Raw genomic sequence first — 12,831 nt, 5'->3', positions numbered from 1 at the left:
CTTTGAGTCAAAATGGGTTCAAATAGCAAAGAACTTCTGAGCTTCTGTTGCTGTGCTACACTTTGCACTCTCCTGTGTGCTGCAACAGCAAATATCACCTTATGCTTCATCAGGATTGACAGTGTGGGAGAGCAGCCCAAAGCAGCAATTTTCCAAGATTTCTTGTGCCTCCATATATTTCAGCTCTCCAGCTGTAAGAAGGTGCTGGTTTGGGGGGCAGGGGCAGGTTTGTGGAACACCAAACACAGCCAGGTGATTAGCAGGACACAGTTTTCAACTGGAGCCCAGTGGGTGGCCTGGTCAGAGTCCAACATCTGTGCTTTTTACAAGCATAGGGAAGCTCCTTTCAACTTGAGCAAAACCCTCCCTTCCTTTGAAGTTTTCACTCCCCAGGGCTGGCCAATAAACCACTCCCCATGATCCAGGACTGGAGATGCACAATCCCTGACTCTGTGACCCCAGTGCTTCCAGCATCCTCCTCCCCAGCACAGGCCATGTGTGCTTCCAGAAGGGACTGTCTGACTCCAGAGTGGATGGATGCCCCCCAAAATCAACAGAGCACGTGACAGCTCCAGGGGGAATTCATTACATCTCAATTCTGAGATACAGATGAGCTTTGCATCCTTTTTCTTTATCGTCTGGAGGAGTTCTTTATATTCTCATTTCTTTTCAAAATAACAATCCCAACAAAAGTTGTCTAATCCTTCCTTCACAGAAAACTCAAACTACTGCTGTGATAGAGTGGAAAAGATTTGAGGAAAAGGCAGAAAGACTTTAATCTAAGTCTGAAGCATCAGAATTGTTGTTCTCCACATTTTTTATTCAACTGTGCAGTGAACACCCAGACCACCGAGCAGTGAAAAGGCTTGAAATGCATTTAAAAGGCTTGAAATGCATTTAAAAGGCTGGTGGAGATTGAAGTTCACAGACTGGGGCAGCTCCAGAGAGTGACTTCAGCAAAACAGGCTGGAAAACATCTGACATTGTAAATAAATGGGAGGGAAATAATCTGATCAGAAAACTCACATTTGTGTGACCACACAAACACACATTCAAAAACTTGGTCCTTTTCTCTTCAGCCTCACCAGACTCTGGAATTTTGACAAAACAACACACAAACCAGCACAATTCCAAGCACAAATCTCCTACACTTCAGGCTGCCCTGGAGTTCAAAGGACTGAGAGGGGACAAACCTCAGCCTGCTGAGCTGATGACATTGCCCAAACCTCCACACAACTCCTTCAGGTCTTTCTCCAAACATCCCTCTCTCTGTCCTGGGAGGTCCTTGAGCTCAGCACTGAGCACTCTGAGGAAGCTGAGCCAAACTCCATGGATTTGGCTCCATGGAACTCAATGGTGGGGAGCAGGATGCCCTGGGCTGTGCAGAAAGTCAGGTTCCATCACTGAGAGGTCCCTCCTGGTCCTCAAATCTGTGAATTCAGGAACTGACCCAACTCCATGCATATGGCATCTCATTACTGGGGTGGCAGGGAGAGACATTTGGCAGAGAGGAGGAAATAAAAAGTGAAAAACACAACTGCAGAGTCAGCCAAATAGCACATTAAGCTTTTGATAGGCAGGTTGTACAACCAGATGCAAGGAATTAGAGTGAAGATCTCAGATAAATGTTATTCTGAAGCCTCTGCATTGCCATCTCCAATAGCAGCTGGAATTCCAGTGGGAATTCAGATTGAGTCCTGCAACTCCCTTTCCTCTTTTTCCTCCCTTCTCTGAACTCCTCTGCTCTTCCCTCTGAAATACCATCAGCTCTTCCTTGAAAGGCACACAGCAAAAGCATCACCTTGTCTGATTCATGGCAACAGACTAGAGCACAAATTATGTTGCTGTCCTTCATAACTCTTTAAAAATACCACAAAACTCTGTGCAGCTTCCTTGCCAAGTCCCCTTTGTAAAGCCAACACTGTTACCTTGTGGAGCTGAGGAGAAATTTGGAAATTTCTAGCCCCTGCAGATGATCTGTAGGTGTTTGTCAAGCAAGGATTTGACTTGTTGTGGAGAAGTTTCAGGGCAGAGGGGAATAACTGGGACCCAGGAGCACTGAACTGCTTTGACAGACTTCCCACGTTACTGCACAGACCTTGTGTTTTCAGGGATGGAGCAGCTCAGACCTGCCTGAATCAGGCAGCAGCAGGAGGGCACAGCTCCCCCAGAAGGCACTGGAGGGATTTTGGGGACAGGGACAGCCCCCAGCACAGGCAGGGACAGGGCTGAACCCCCTCCCTCATCCCAGGGCATGGGCAGTGCCAGCTGAGGAGGTGGCAAACCTGGCACCAGGGCTGCCAGTGCCTGCACACAAAGCTCACCAAGATCTGCCATGGGCAATGCCTTCCCTCCCTTCCCAGAGTTTTCAGTGGAGAAATCATGTCTTAACTTGGGCAGGGACTTTCCAGGAGCTGGAGACTTCAGTCTCTGCTCTTACAACCACTTCCTCCTCCTTAAATCCTCAATCTTACAGGACTTCTACTGAATACAATGAGATCCACCTTCCCAACACATTTTACAGCAGTTTTAACTAACCAGTGAGATGGTATAACTATTATTTTTTTGGTGACAAGCAACTGTAAGAAATATTCCAGTCTCCTTTTCCAAGGAGCTCACCAAAAAAAAAAAAAAAGAAAAAAAATTCAGTCCAAAGATTGCAGGATTTCTCAAGGGGAAAAAAAAATATAAGGCAGCCCACAAAAATTTATGAGCGCCTGCATTTCCTCTGCTAGAGACATAACAAGTGAAGCACTGTCTAAGTGCAAAATACACAAGAGAAATGACTGCAGAGTAAGCTTTCTACAAGGAAAATAATTCCCAAGTGCAGCTTTCCAGCTCTGAAGAGGTTAATACATTTCCTTACTCCCATCAAAAATGCATAAAACATGCATTTTGCACCTTAGCCATTGGAATTTTAGTTTATCATAGATAAAGAGCAGTGAGAAGGTTAATTCAGGCAACCCTTTTGAACCAGGATTTTCAGTTCCCTTTTCACCTACTGGAAACCTCAAGACTAATACAAAGAGGTGAAAAAACCCCCAAACCTAAACTCGACTGAGTGGGTCTGCAAGTGCATTTTACTGGACAGAGCTGCCTGTGGATATATCAGATGTATATAGAAGAGTCACTACTGAAAAAATAGATAAAACACCAACACAACCCTAAAAAATAACTAAATAACTACAGTGGAAACTCTGTGCTGGATTTGGTTGGGTGCCATACCTGAGCCCTAGGGTTGGGGGAAGCAGAGCAGCCCCATTTCAATTTGAAAATGAAACAGAGCTGCAGTGGTTGGGATCAGGATTGGGGGGAAGCAGTGCACCCCCTTTTCACCCCAGAACTGAAGCAGAGCTGAAGTGTGCAGCAGAGCACCCCCATTTCACCCCTGGAAATTGAAATAGAGCTGCAGGGTGTGGGATCAGCCCTGGGGCAGCAGAGCACCCCCATTCCCTGGGGCAGCAGAGCACCCCCATTCCCTGGGGCAGCAGAGCACCCCCATTTCCCTGGGGCAGCAGAGCACCCCCATTCCCTGGGGCAGCAGAGCACCCCCATTTCCCTGGGGTAGCAGAGCACCCCCATTTCCCTGAGGGAGCAGAGCACCCCCATTTCCCTGGGGCAGCAGAGCACCCCCATTCCCTGGGGCAGCAGAGCACCCCCATTTCCCTGGGGCAGCAGAGCACCCCCATTCCCTGGGGCAGCAGAGCACCCCCATTTCCCTGAGGGAGCAGAGCACCCCCATTCCCTGAGGGAGCAGAGCACCCCCATTCCCTGGGGCAGCAGAGCACCCCCATTCCCTGGGGTAGCAGAGCACCCCCATTTCCCTGGGGCAGCAGAGCACCCCCATTCCCTGGGGCAGCAGAGCACCCCCATTTCCCTGGGGCAGCAGAGCACCCCCATTCCCTGGGGCAGCAGAGCACCCCCATTCCCTGGGGCACAGGCCCGGTGCAGAGGCCCAGCCCCGGCTGGGAACATCCCCAGCGCCGTCACTGGCAGCCCCTGCTGAAGGTCACACATCAGCAGCAGGCCTAAATTCCAGGAAAAAAAGCTCTTCTTATGTAACTGCTGCCTGAATGTTGGCAGGTGCCCAGCGGAACAGCTCACTGCAATGTGGCTGGGAGGGGAAAAGGGAATATAAAAAAATAAAAAGGAGGCAAAGTAGGCCATCTCCCAGCGCCACCGGCATCCTGCGCGTGCCACCTGCAGGTCAGCGCACAGGGCCCTGCCTGCACAGCACCCAGGGGCTCTCAGGATGGTGTTTGGCACCCAGGGCTCACACTGCAGGTGGAAACTGGGTGTCCCCAAGTGCCATTCCCTGACAGGAATGTCCCATCCCCGTGGCTGGCAGGCAGGGAGGAGCTGGAGCACAGGGAGCCCACGGTGCAGATCACCAGGCACAGCAGGAAATCTGCAGCACGGCTGCACCTCTCACTGGGCTGGGGACTGAGTTAAAGCACGTTAGGCTGTTGTGTCTAATTACAAGCAGAGTTTAGCTGTTGCTGTTGTGTGAACATTCACACTCGGTGGCACTCGGGAAGAATTCACCTCGAGCCAGCAGCTCCAACAGGAACAGGATTAGAGCAAGGGATCACCAACAGAAACTCAGCCCAAGGGCTTTTAAGGACACTGCCTCGCCTTGGGGTTTTGGCTTTACCACCTGAGACACCCGCACAGAGCCAATGTCAGACACCTGGGCTCTTCATCTCCTGCTCCAGGAGAGGCCATAGCAGCCCCAGCAGAGCCAAGGCCCAGCTCTGAGCACACAGCAGAGACCCAGCACAGCCATGGGGCCAGGGTGCTGGCACAGCTCCAGCTCTCCATGCTTTGGGTTTTCTGTCAATGCTGTACCACTTGGAATACTGCAGCTCCTCCCCATCCCTCCTTTCCAACACCAGGGAATTGCATATCAACCCTCACTACAAGTGTGAGTGAGGAGCACAGCACCACCTCTGCTGTTCCACTCCACTTCTCCAGCACCAAAACCCCCCAGCTCAGCCCAAAACTGTCCAGGGCTGCTGCCAACCCCACACTCAGGGGATTTCCTACCATTGGGTCAATCCCAGTATTATTCACCCACTTCCAAAGGACACTCCCTTCTTCACTCACAACAACTTTAAAGAGGGTCTGTCATGACTTCCTATCAAGGCTTTCACTAACAAACACTCCTGGCATTTTTAACACCACTGCTCACTGGGATTACCTTGCAGGACACAACTAAGATAACCTACATTAAAAAGCCACCATGAAATCATGCCATCAATATTTACTTCAGTGGAGTTTCCCCCAAGGGAATAAGGAGCATTTCAACTGATTAAAACAATTAAATTGTGCATTGTTTTGACAGACAAGCAAGTTAACAATTTTACTAATAATGGAGATTTCTGCATTCTTTGCCTTAAATGGCTCTAAGGCTGACAAAGAGAAAAAAGGGAAAACAGAAAACCCCAGGATTTCTGAGGCTTGCCAGTGGTTCCAGCTCCACCTGAATCCCTCTCCCTACACAGCCAGGGCTCAGTGCTGATGGTTATACACACACCTGCTCCTTCCATGCACTTGCTCCATTAAAGAGCAATAAAATTCCTCCTTTGCAGCCTCCAGACCAAATCCTAAATTGCTCTGCACGCTCTGGCTGATTTACTGCAGGCAAAGACAGCACATCACAGCCAGAAACCAAAGGGGAAAGAGTTTCACATTATGACTTAATTTGCAATTAAACAATTCCACTTTCTCTCTGAAGTTTCTCCAAGCTGAAATTATATACATACACACGTGCTGCTCTCTGGGAAGCTGCAGCAGCACATCATCCAAAGGACCTGGCCTGATGGAAATGTTTCTGTGCTACAGGTTAACTTCTGGAAACCAGAGCAGGCTGCTGTGTCTATAGCCCTGGTAAAAGGGGAAAAACTGGGTTTGTTAACAAAAAACCCAGAGAAACAGACAGCAGAGCATCTCTGTAATGCCACAAGTGGAGCTTGGAAACACTTGGGATCTCATCCCAGCACAGCTCAGAGGTGATGGCAGGGCAGCAAATGAATTTGTGCAACAAGAAATGTTTCTTCCAGGTCAAAATCAGACTCTGAGCTGAAAGCAGTGATGGGAAACCCATTTCTTAGGGAAGGGACCTTCAGCTCCAGCCCTAAAAGCCCCCCTGAACAGAAAACACCCTCCAGGCCAACTCTGGGTGATGTGCACAGTGTTTGTCTGCTTTAGTGACAAACAGTTTGGCTTTCAAATCCATTTCACCAGGCAAGGTCCCCAAATATTTCATTTTCAGAATGAAGTTTACCCAGTGAATTCAGGTGATGAACATCAAAATTAACAAGTCACATCGAAAATTGCTTTCTGTAGAATTCATTACCTACTCCACTAAATAAAGGTCAGAAATGCTTTAGACATTTTAAGTGGTTGAATTTTGTTCCAAATAAAAGGCTGGCTTGGGAGAGAACACAGGAAACAAAGCACTGAAAGGAAAATATTTCTTTTTTTCCGTGGTATTTCAGTAAAATAAGGTGCCAGTCAATCATTTTCTCAGTATTATACATTTATGCAAATTCCACGCCCACACCAGGGTTTTTTTGAGCTGATGAGGAAGTTGCACAGCAGAGGCAGCTCAGCTCCCTCCACCCTGTGCTGCTCCCTGACCAGACACAGTCCTTGGAAAGCTCCACTTCAGCTCAGCTCCAAGTTTTCCCTCAAAAAGGGCTTTTCACCCAGAAAAGCTTCCCAAGCCAGTCACTCCTCAGGGCACTGGAATGTTCTAGGGCTGCAGGACTGTCACTTTTTTGGGAAAAGCAGCTGCAAAACCTCTCCACAGGGACCTGCCCCTCTCCCCAGTCCCCCCTTCTCCCAGCTCCTGCATGGACACCATTAAACCTCACTGTTTAGCTTTACAAATAAAAATAAATAACACTTCAGATATGGCACAGGTGACCAAGTGCTAAATGCTGACCAGGCACCACCTGATTGCAGACCACCAAAAATGACTCCAGTGGATTAATATTCCAAGTAATGACATATGGAATTAGTTATGGTAACTATTCCCAGGAGAGACACAGAGCAGACTGAAAACTCCACTAATTCACTGACACAGGCACACAGATCAGAACGCTCAGTGCTGCAGAGACAGGACAGATCACAGGGCTACTGGTAAAACAAACACCATAGAAACAACACTGGAGAAAAGAAATAAAATTAAAACCTCAGCATTATCCAATTCAATGGTAATCTGCCAGGAAAGAAAGAAGGGGAAGAATTGAAAGCAAGGATTAGTAAGAGAAACGAAACATAAATTTCATGTAAGGATCTTACAAATCATTTAAAACTTTAATGCTGCAATCCAACATTATTTTTGCAGTGGGCATGAGGCAGATCTGCCAGTGAGGGGTTAGGGAACAGACACTGCTGGCAATGCTGTGCCAGGCAGCTTGGGAGGCAGGCTGTACCCTGCCTTTGTTCCTGTGCCAGGGACAAGCCACGTGGGCTGGCTGACCCAGAGCCAAGGACTTCACCCTTGGGCAGGGGAGTGTCACCAGCAGCAGCAGTGCAGGGGCTGCATTTCTACCCTGGGAAGGAAAATGGAGCTTCCCAGTGCAAATCCTGCAGAGCTGAGGCGAGTCAGCTGCTGGAGACGTGTGTGAATGACATGTTTCAGCACAGTGAAAAACTTGGGTCGGGCCTACCCTGTCAGTGCAGAGCAGTTTTGTGCCTATTAAATACTGCACAGTATGCTCCCCATCACTGAGCCTTCCTGAGCAGCTGCCAAGCCAGCAGCCTTCAGCAAGATGGGAAAATTTGAGCCTTCCCACAGGCTTCTGGACATCTCTGCTCTCCCCCCATGGGGTTTGCTCCCTGCTGGGGAACCCCAGCTGTGGCACAGAGGGTGACAGGAGCACACCTGTGTCCCCTGCACTGCTCACCCTGCTCAGGGACACACAGCAGGGTGAGGTGATTTGGGACATCAGCAGGACAGGAACAGCCCCATCCCTGTGTCAGGCAGGGTGTTCCAGCCCCATCCCTGTGTCAGGCAGGGTGTTCCAGCCCCATCCCTGTGTCAGGCAGGTGTTCCAGCCCCATCCCTGTGTCAGGCAGGTGTTCCAGCCCCATCCCTGTGTCAGGCAGGTGTTCCAGCCCCATCCCTGTGTCAGGCAGGTGTTCCAGCCCCATCCCTGTGTCAGGCAGGGTGTTCCAGCCCCATCCCTGTGTCAGGCAGGTGTTCCAGCCCCATCCCTGTGTCTGGCAGGGTGTTCCAGCCCCATCTCTGTGTCAGGCAGGGTGTTCCAGCCCCATCCCTGTGTCAGGCAGGTGTTCCAGCCCCATCCCTGTGTCTGGCAGGGTATTCCAGCCCCATCCCTGTGTCAGGCAGGTGTTCCAGCCCCATCCCTGTGTCAGACAGGGTGTTCCAGCCCCATCCCTATGTCAGGCAGGTGTTCCAGCCCCATCCCTGTGTCAGGCAGGAGCTCCAGCCCCATCCCTGTGTCAGGCAGGGTGTTCCAGAGAGCACCAGGGTGCTGCAGCAGAACCACAGCACTGCCAGAACCTCCCAGAGCCCTGGGGGTGGACACAGGTGTGAAGGGACAGCCCTGGAGAGGGACAGGACAGGACTGACAGCTCTGCACTGGGAGAGAAGGGTTAGGTGGGATGTCACAGAGGAATTATTTCCTGTGAAGGTGGGGAGGCTCTGGCACAGGCTGCCCAAACAGGGAAGCTGTGGCTGGCTCATCCCTGGAAGGGTTCAAGGTCAGGCTGGAGCACCCTGGGCTATGGAAGGTGTTCCTGGCTGGGGCAGGGATGGAACTGGGTCATCTTTAAGCCCTCCCATGGTTCTGTGCTTGTGAGGTCAATCAGCTGCTCACAGGGGTGAGTTCTGCCACCTCCAGGATAGGGACTCCAGGATTTGCAGTGGGGTTTTTACATTGTAAGAGGGTTTTTTCCTTCTTTTATTTTTGTTACACTACAGGATGATGTTAAAAACAAAAGGTGCTGCCTTTTAGGTGGTGACTAAATTCAGTTCTCTGAGTCACAAGGGAGAATAAATGCGACTGCACTGCTCCCAGCCAGACAGCAAAAGCTGTTCTACTACTACTGCCAGTCTACTGTGAGCAATCAGCTGCTGCTTCCAACTCAGGAATCACTTCACAGGCAGGCAGATCCTGACTCCTTATGTAACTGAGCTGCTGCCTCAGAAATTAATGCTTCTGCCACACTTTGAAGATTTTTTAGCATCTTGTGGGGTTCTCTGTGGTCTGAATGGTGCAAGGTATGTTAGCTGTTTCCAGAAGTACTGCTTCATCCAAGTGAGCTGAATAAAGTCTAAGAAAGTCCTAGAAATTAATTTTCATTTTGGGAAATCTCTCAGTGGCTGACTGCATGTAAGGAAAACTCTCAGAGCTCTGATTTGGGTTTCACTGGTGTATAGCATGTACAAGATGCATGACACTGCTTTTCTTACTCAGGATGACAGGGACAGTGGCTCCTGGCTGATTTAACAGGAGAGGATGCACTGATCTGTTGAACAAGTGTAAAATGTGATCCATGGGCACACTGAATCTGTCTCACCCCAGTGCTGAACATCAGGAGATACCAGCACCAACAGAAGATCAGCAACCCCACTCCTTTCCCAGGAGCAGCCTGAGTTCCTTTCCAGCTGGGATGTCTCAGAGCAGAGACCTTGAGGAGGGGACAGCACAGGTTTGGCCACGTGGGCAGAGAAGGACAAAGTGCTCCAAACTGAGACCTGCAGCTGTGTCCTTCCCTACCCAGCCCACACCCCACAGGGATGTGCTGCTGTCCTGCAGCTGAGGAATGGACTCAGAAGCATGTGACAGTGACAAAACTCAGAACAGTGACAGTGCCCAGGCAGCAGCTGGAGCTGGGCTGGCACCTGGCAGGGCAGGGAGCACAGCCCTGGCCATCCCTGCCCTTGGGGTGTTTTCCTGGGAGTCTCCTGCTCCCTGGCACTGCCTGTGCTCCTGGCTGTGCTGGAGCAGCCCACATGGGCACACCCCTGTGTGCCAGGCTGCCCTGCTGCCTCTCAGAGCCCTGGCACCACGTCCTGCTCCTGCCTCCTGCTGACACTCCCAGCTGGCCAGGATGCTCCAGGCTCCTCTGCCTGTGCAGCATCTCCCTCCCTGGCAGCTGCTGCAAACCCCTCCTGCTGTTATGAAACCCTCAGCTCTGAAGTTTTTTGTCCTTTTTGCTGTGAATTCAGCACGAGGCAGCAGCTCCAAACCCATCTGGGGGAGAACTGGACTGAGGCACCATCTGCTCCTGGGCACAGCCTCCCAGTGGCAGAGAGAGCCCTTCCACACCACTGCTTCCCCCAGTCCCCTCTCCCAGCTGCTCCCAACACCTTCATGCAGGGTGTGCTCCTCTGAACCCTCTGGGTGCCATGGGAAGAACCTCAGCTGATCAGAATTCCAGCAGAATCTCTCTGTAACCACTTCTAGAAACACAAACATATGGGTGCATACACACTCTCCTGGTGGAAATAAAGAACAGGTCTGTACCTACAGAAAAATGTTCCTCTCAATCAGTCAAGAGTTGTGTGTAGGAAAGGGGAAGAAGAAACATGGGTAGGTGCATAGAGAGTTTCCATCTATAAATCACAACAAGATTACTCAGTTGTACACAAATTGAAATTATCTACAGAACAACCTCTTGTTGTAGGGTTACATGACCTGAAGAGTCACCTGGACCCAGGAAGCAGAAAAAGAGGTTATAGCCTTCAGAAAAAGGTAACAAAATTGGTGTTTTAGAGTGCCAGAAACTGCAGGATTAGATTCAAACTTGCCAGTCTCGCGTAGAAAAGCAACAGAAACAAGCTTAACTTCAAATATAATTTGAAAGGTTTTAGCTGACTAAAAATGTTTTGTCCCTGCTCCAGCCTAGAAGTGCTTACACATACAAAACAGCTGGAAAAAGCAGATTTATTTTCCTCTCCTGAATAAAGGCAGTGTTGAACAGAATGATGGACTGCACCTTACCTTTTCCCCATAGCCTCTATCTTTGGTCATCATTTCCCTGAGCGTCTGCAATACCTTAATACACAGCTTCTCCTCATTCTCCTCCAGCAGCTGCTTTGTGTGCTTAATTAACCTGAAAAAAGCCATCAATCAGGTTAGTGCAATTATTCTAAAAATGGGGAGAGATATATGTGTTTATCTTAACTGGTGTATGCTGCAAACAAGGTTTATCATCATACTGTTACAAAACCAGTTTGGAGTGTTCTCTCCAGAGCAACACCTGAGAGCTACCAGGGGAAACTGGGGAGGAATCTGGGTAGGAAAAAGGCAAAAAAAATCCCTCTGGCTACAGGCAGCAAGGAATCAGTGGGATCCAGGATCTGATGGTCCTCCAGAACAACCAGTGAACAGCAAAAAATCCATTTCACCTGGTTAAAAAACAGAGAGCCCTGGAGGGTGCAATCCCAAATCCATCCCACCCAGCACTTGGGACTGAGTCAGTGCCCAGCTTCCACAGCCTCTGTACAGAGCCCACCCCTCCAGGAGGTGATGGGGGAAGCTGGATCTGCTCTGAACTGCCCTCTAAACAACCATGAAATCTTCCCTTTTCCTTCCCTCTAGCTGTGCTGATGCCCATGACAACACTGATCCTGATGCATTCACCCAGCACCTCACAAACACTCCTGGGGTGAAGGCAGGTATCAATAACTGGACCAGCTAAAATATTTAACTCATTTGTGCAACTGCTCAGGACATTTGCCTCCTGCAGCAAACACACATTTTTAAGCATTAGCTGGCAGAACATATCAACCTGTCTTTCCCCATTCTCACAATCAACTGTTTTCTTCTCCAAGAAGAAACTGCAATGACAATATCACAAAATACTGATTTCTACAGGTATTTTGGAGTATATCAAGTATTCACCAAGCTGGGCAAGACGGTTTTATCTCACCAGGCACAGGAATATTGGAAAAAAAACAAAACCAAGCCAGACTTCTGAGACAACTTACTTGCAAATGAAACCTCCACTCTCACATTTCCTCCTGGCATCTGTGTTCTCTGGGAAGAGCAGCTCAGGCCTGTGGAGCACATCCACCAGCACTGAGAGCTCTGCCTGGACCAGAGGGCGCAGCCGATCCTCCAGGGCTGACACGATGTCCTAGGACACAAGCACGGCCACTTTCAGCCAAAGTGCCACCCAGGGATGGGTGCACAACCCCAAGGCTGCACAGGCCTGAACCTAAGGGAGCTTTGGGGGTTTGCTCAGGGGGGGGTTGTGCTGTGCCCCTGCAGGAGGGGGGCTGGGCATACCTGCAGCCTCTCGATGATGTTCCTGTAGTCGCGGGAGGCGGCCAGCACCGAGTCCCTGCGCGCGGCGTTGCGCGCGCTCAGCCGCCAGTTCATGGCTGTTTTCTGCACCAGGTTGTGGGATTTCAGGAACAGGTTGTTCACCTGGCTGTCCAAGTCCACAGGGATGGCAATTGCTCGGCTTTTGGCTGCAACAGGCAAAGTAGTGGGGACTGAGAGACTGACATCATGAAGCAACACAAAACCAGGACAAAGGTCTGTGCGAGTCCTTCCTTCTACAGACTCTCCTTCCCAGGCTGAGAGGAAACAGCCCAAGATGTACCAGGGAAGGTTTAGATTAGACACTGGGAAACTAGGACAAAGGTCTGTGCAAGTCCTTCCTTCTACAGACTCTCCTTCCCAGGCTGAGAGGAAACAGCCCAAGATGTACCAGGGAAGGTTTAGATTAGATACTGGGAAACTAGGACATCAGAAATTTTATTTTCACAGAAAGGGTTGTAAAGCATTAGAAAGGGCTGCCCAGGGAAGTGGCTAAAGAACATTTGTATGTGGCACTTGAGTT

At 49.9% G+C, this 12,831-nt stretch overlaps 1 protein-coding gene across 1 annotated transcript in view; it reads right to left on the bottom strand.

The window, feature by feature from the left end:
- The window catches only part of ITPR1 (inositol 1,4,5-trisphosphate receptor type 1), a 158,846-nt gene that overhangs the window by 60,996 nt on the left and 85,019 nt on the right, over window positions 1–12,831 (bottom strand). The window contains 3 exon segments of the mRNA XM_079316953.1: window positions 10,983–11,094; window positions 11,972–12,120; window positions 12,273–12,457. Coding sequence (XP_079173079.1) covers window positions 10,983–11,094; window positions 11,972–12,120; window positions 12,273–12,457 — 446 coding nt within the window.

Source organism: Erithacus rubecula (genome assembly GCF_903797595.1).
Source record: "Erithacus rubecula genome assembly, chromosome: 13".
In the NCBI taxonomy this organism is placed as follows: domain Eukaryota; kingdom Metazoa; phylum Chordata; class Aves; order Passeriformes; family Muscicapidae; genus Erithacus; species Erithacus rubecula.
Note: the sequence above shows the minus strand (reverse complement) of the source record. Positions and strands in the feature narration are given on the sequence as shown.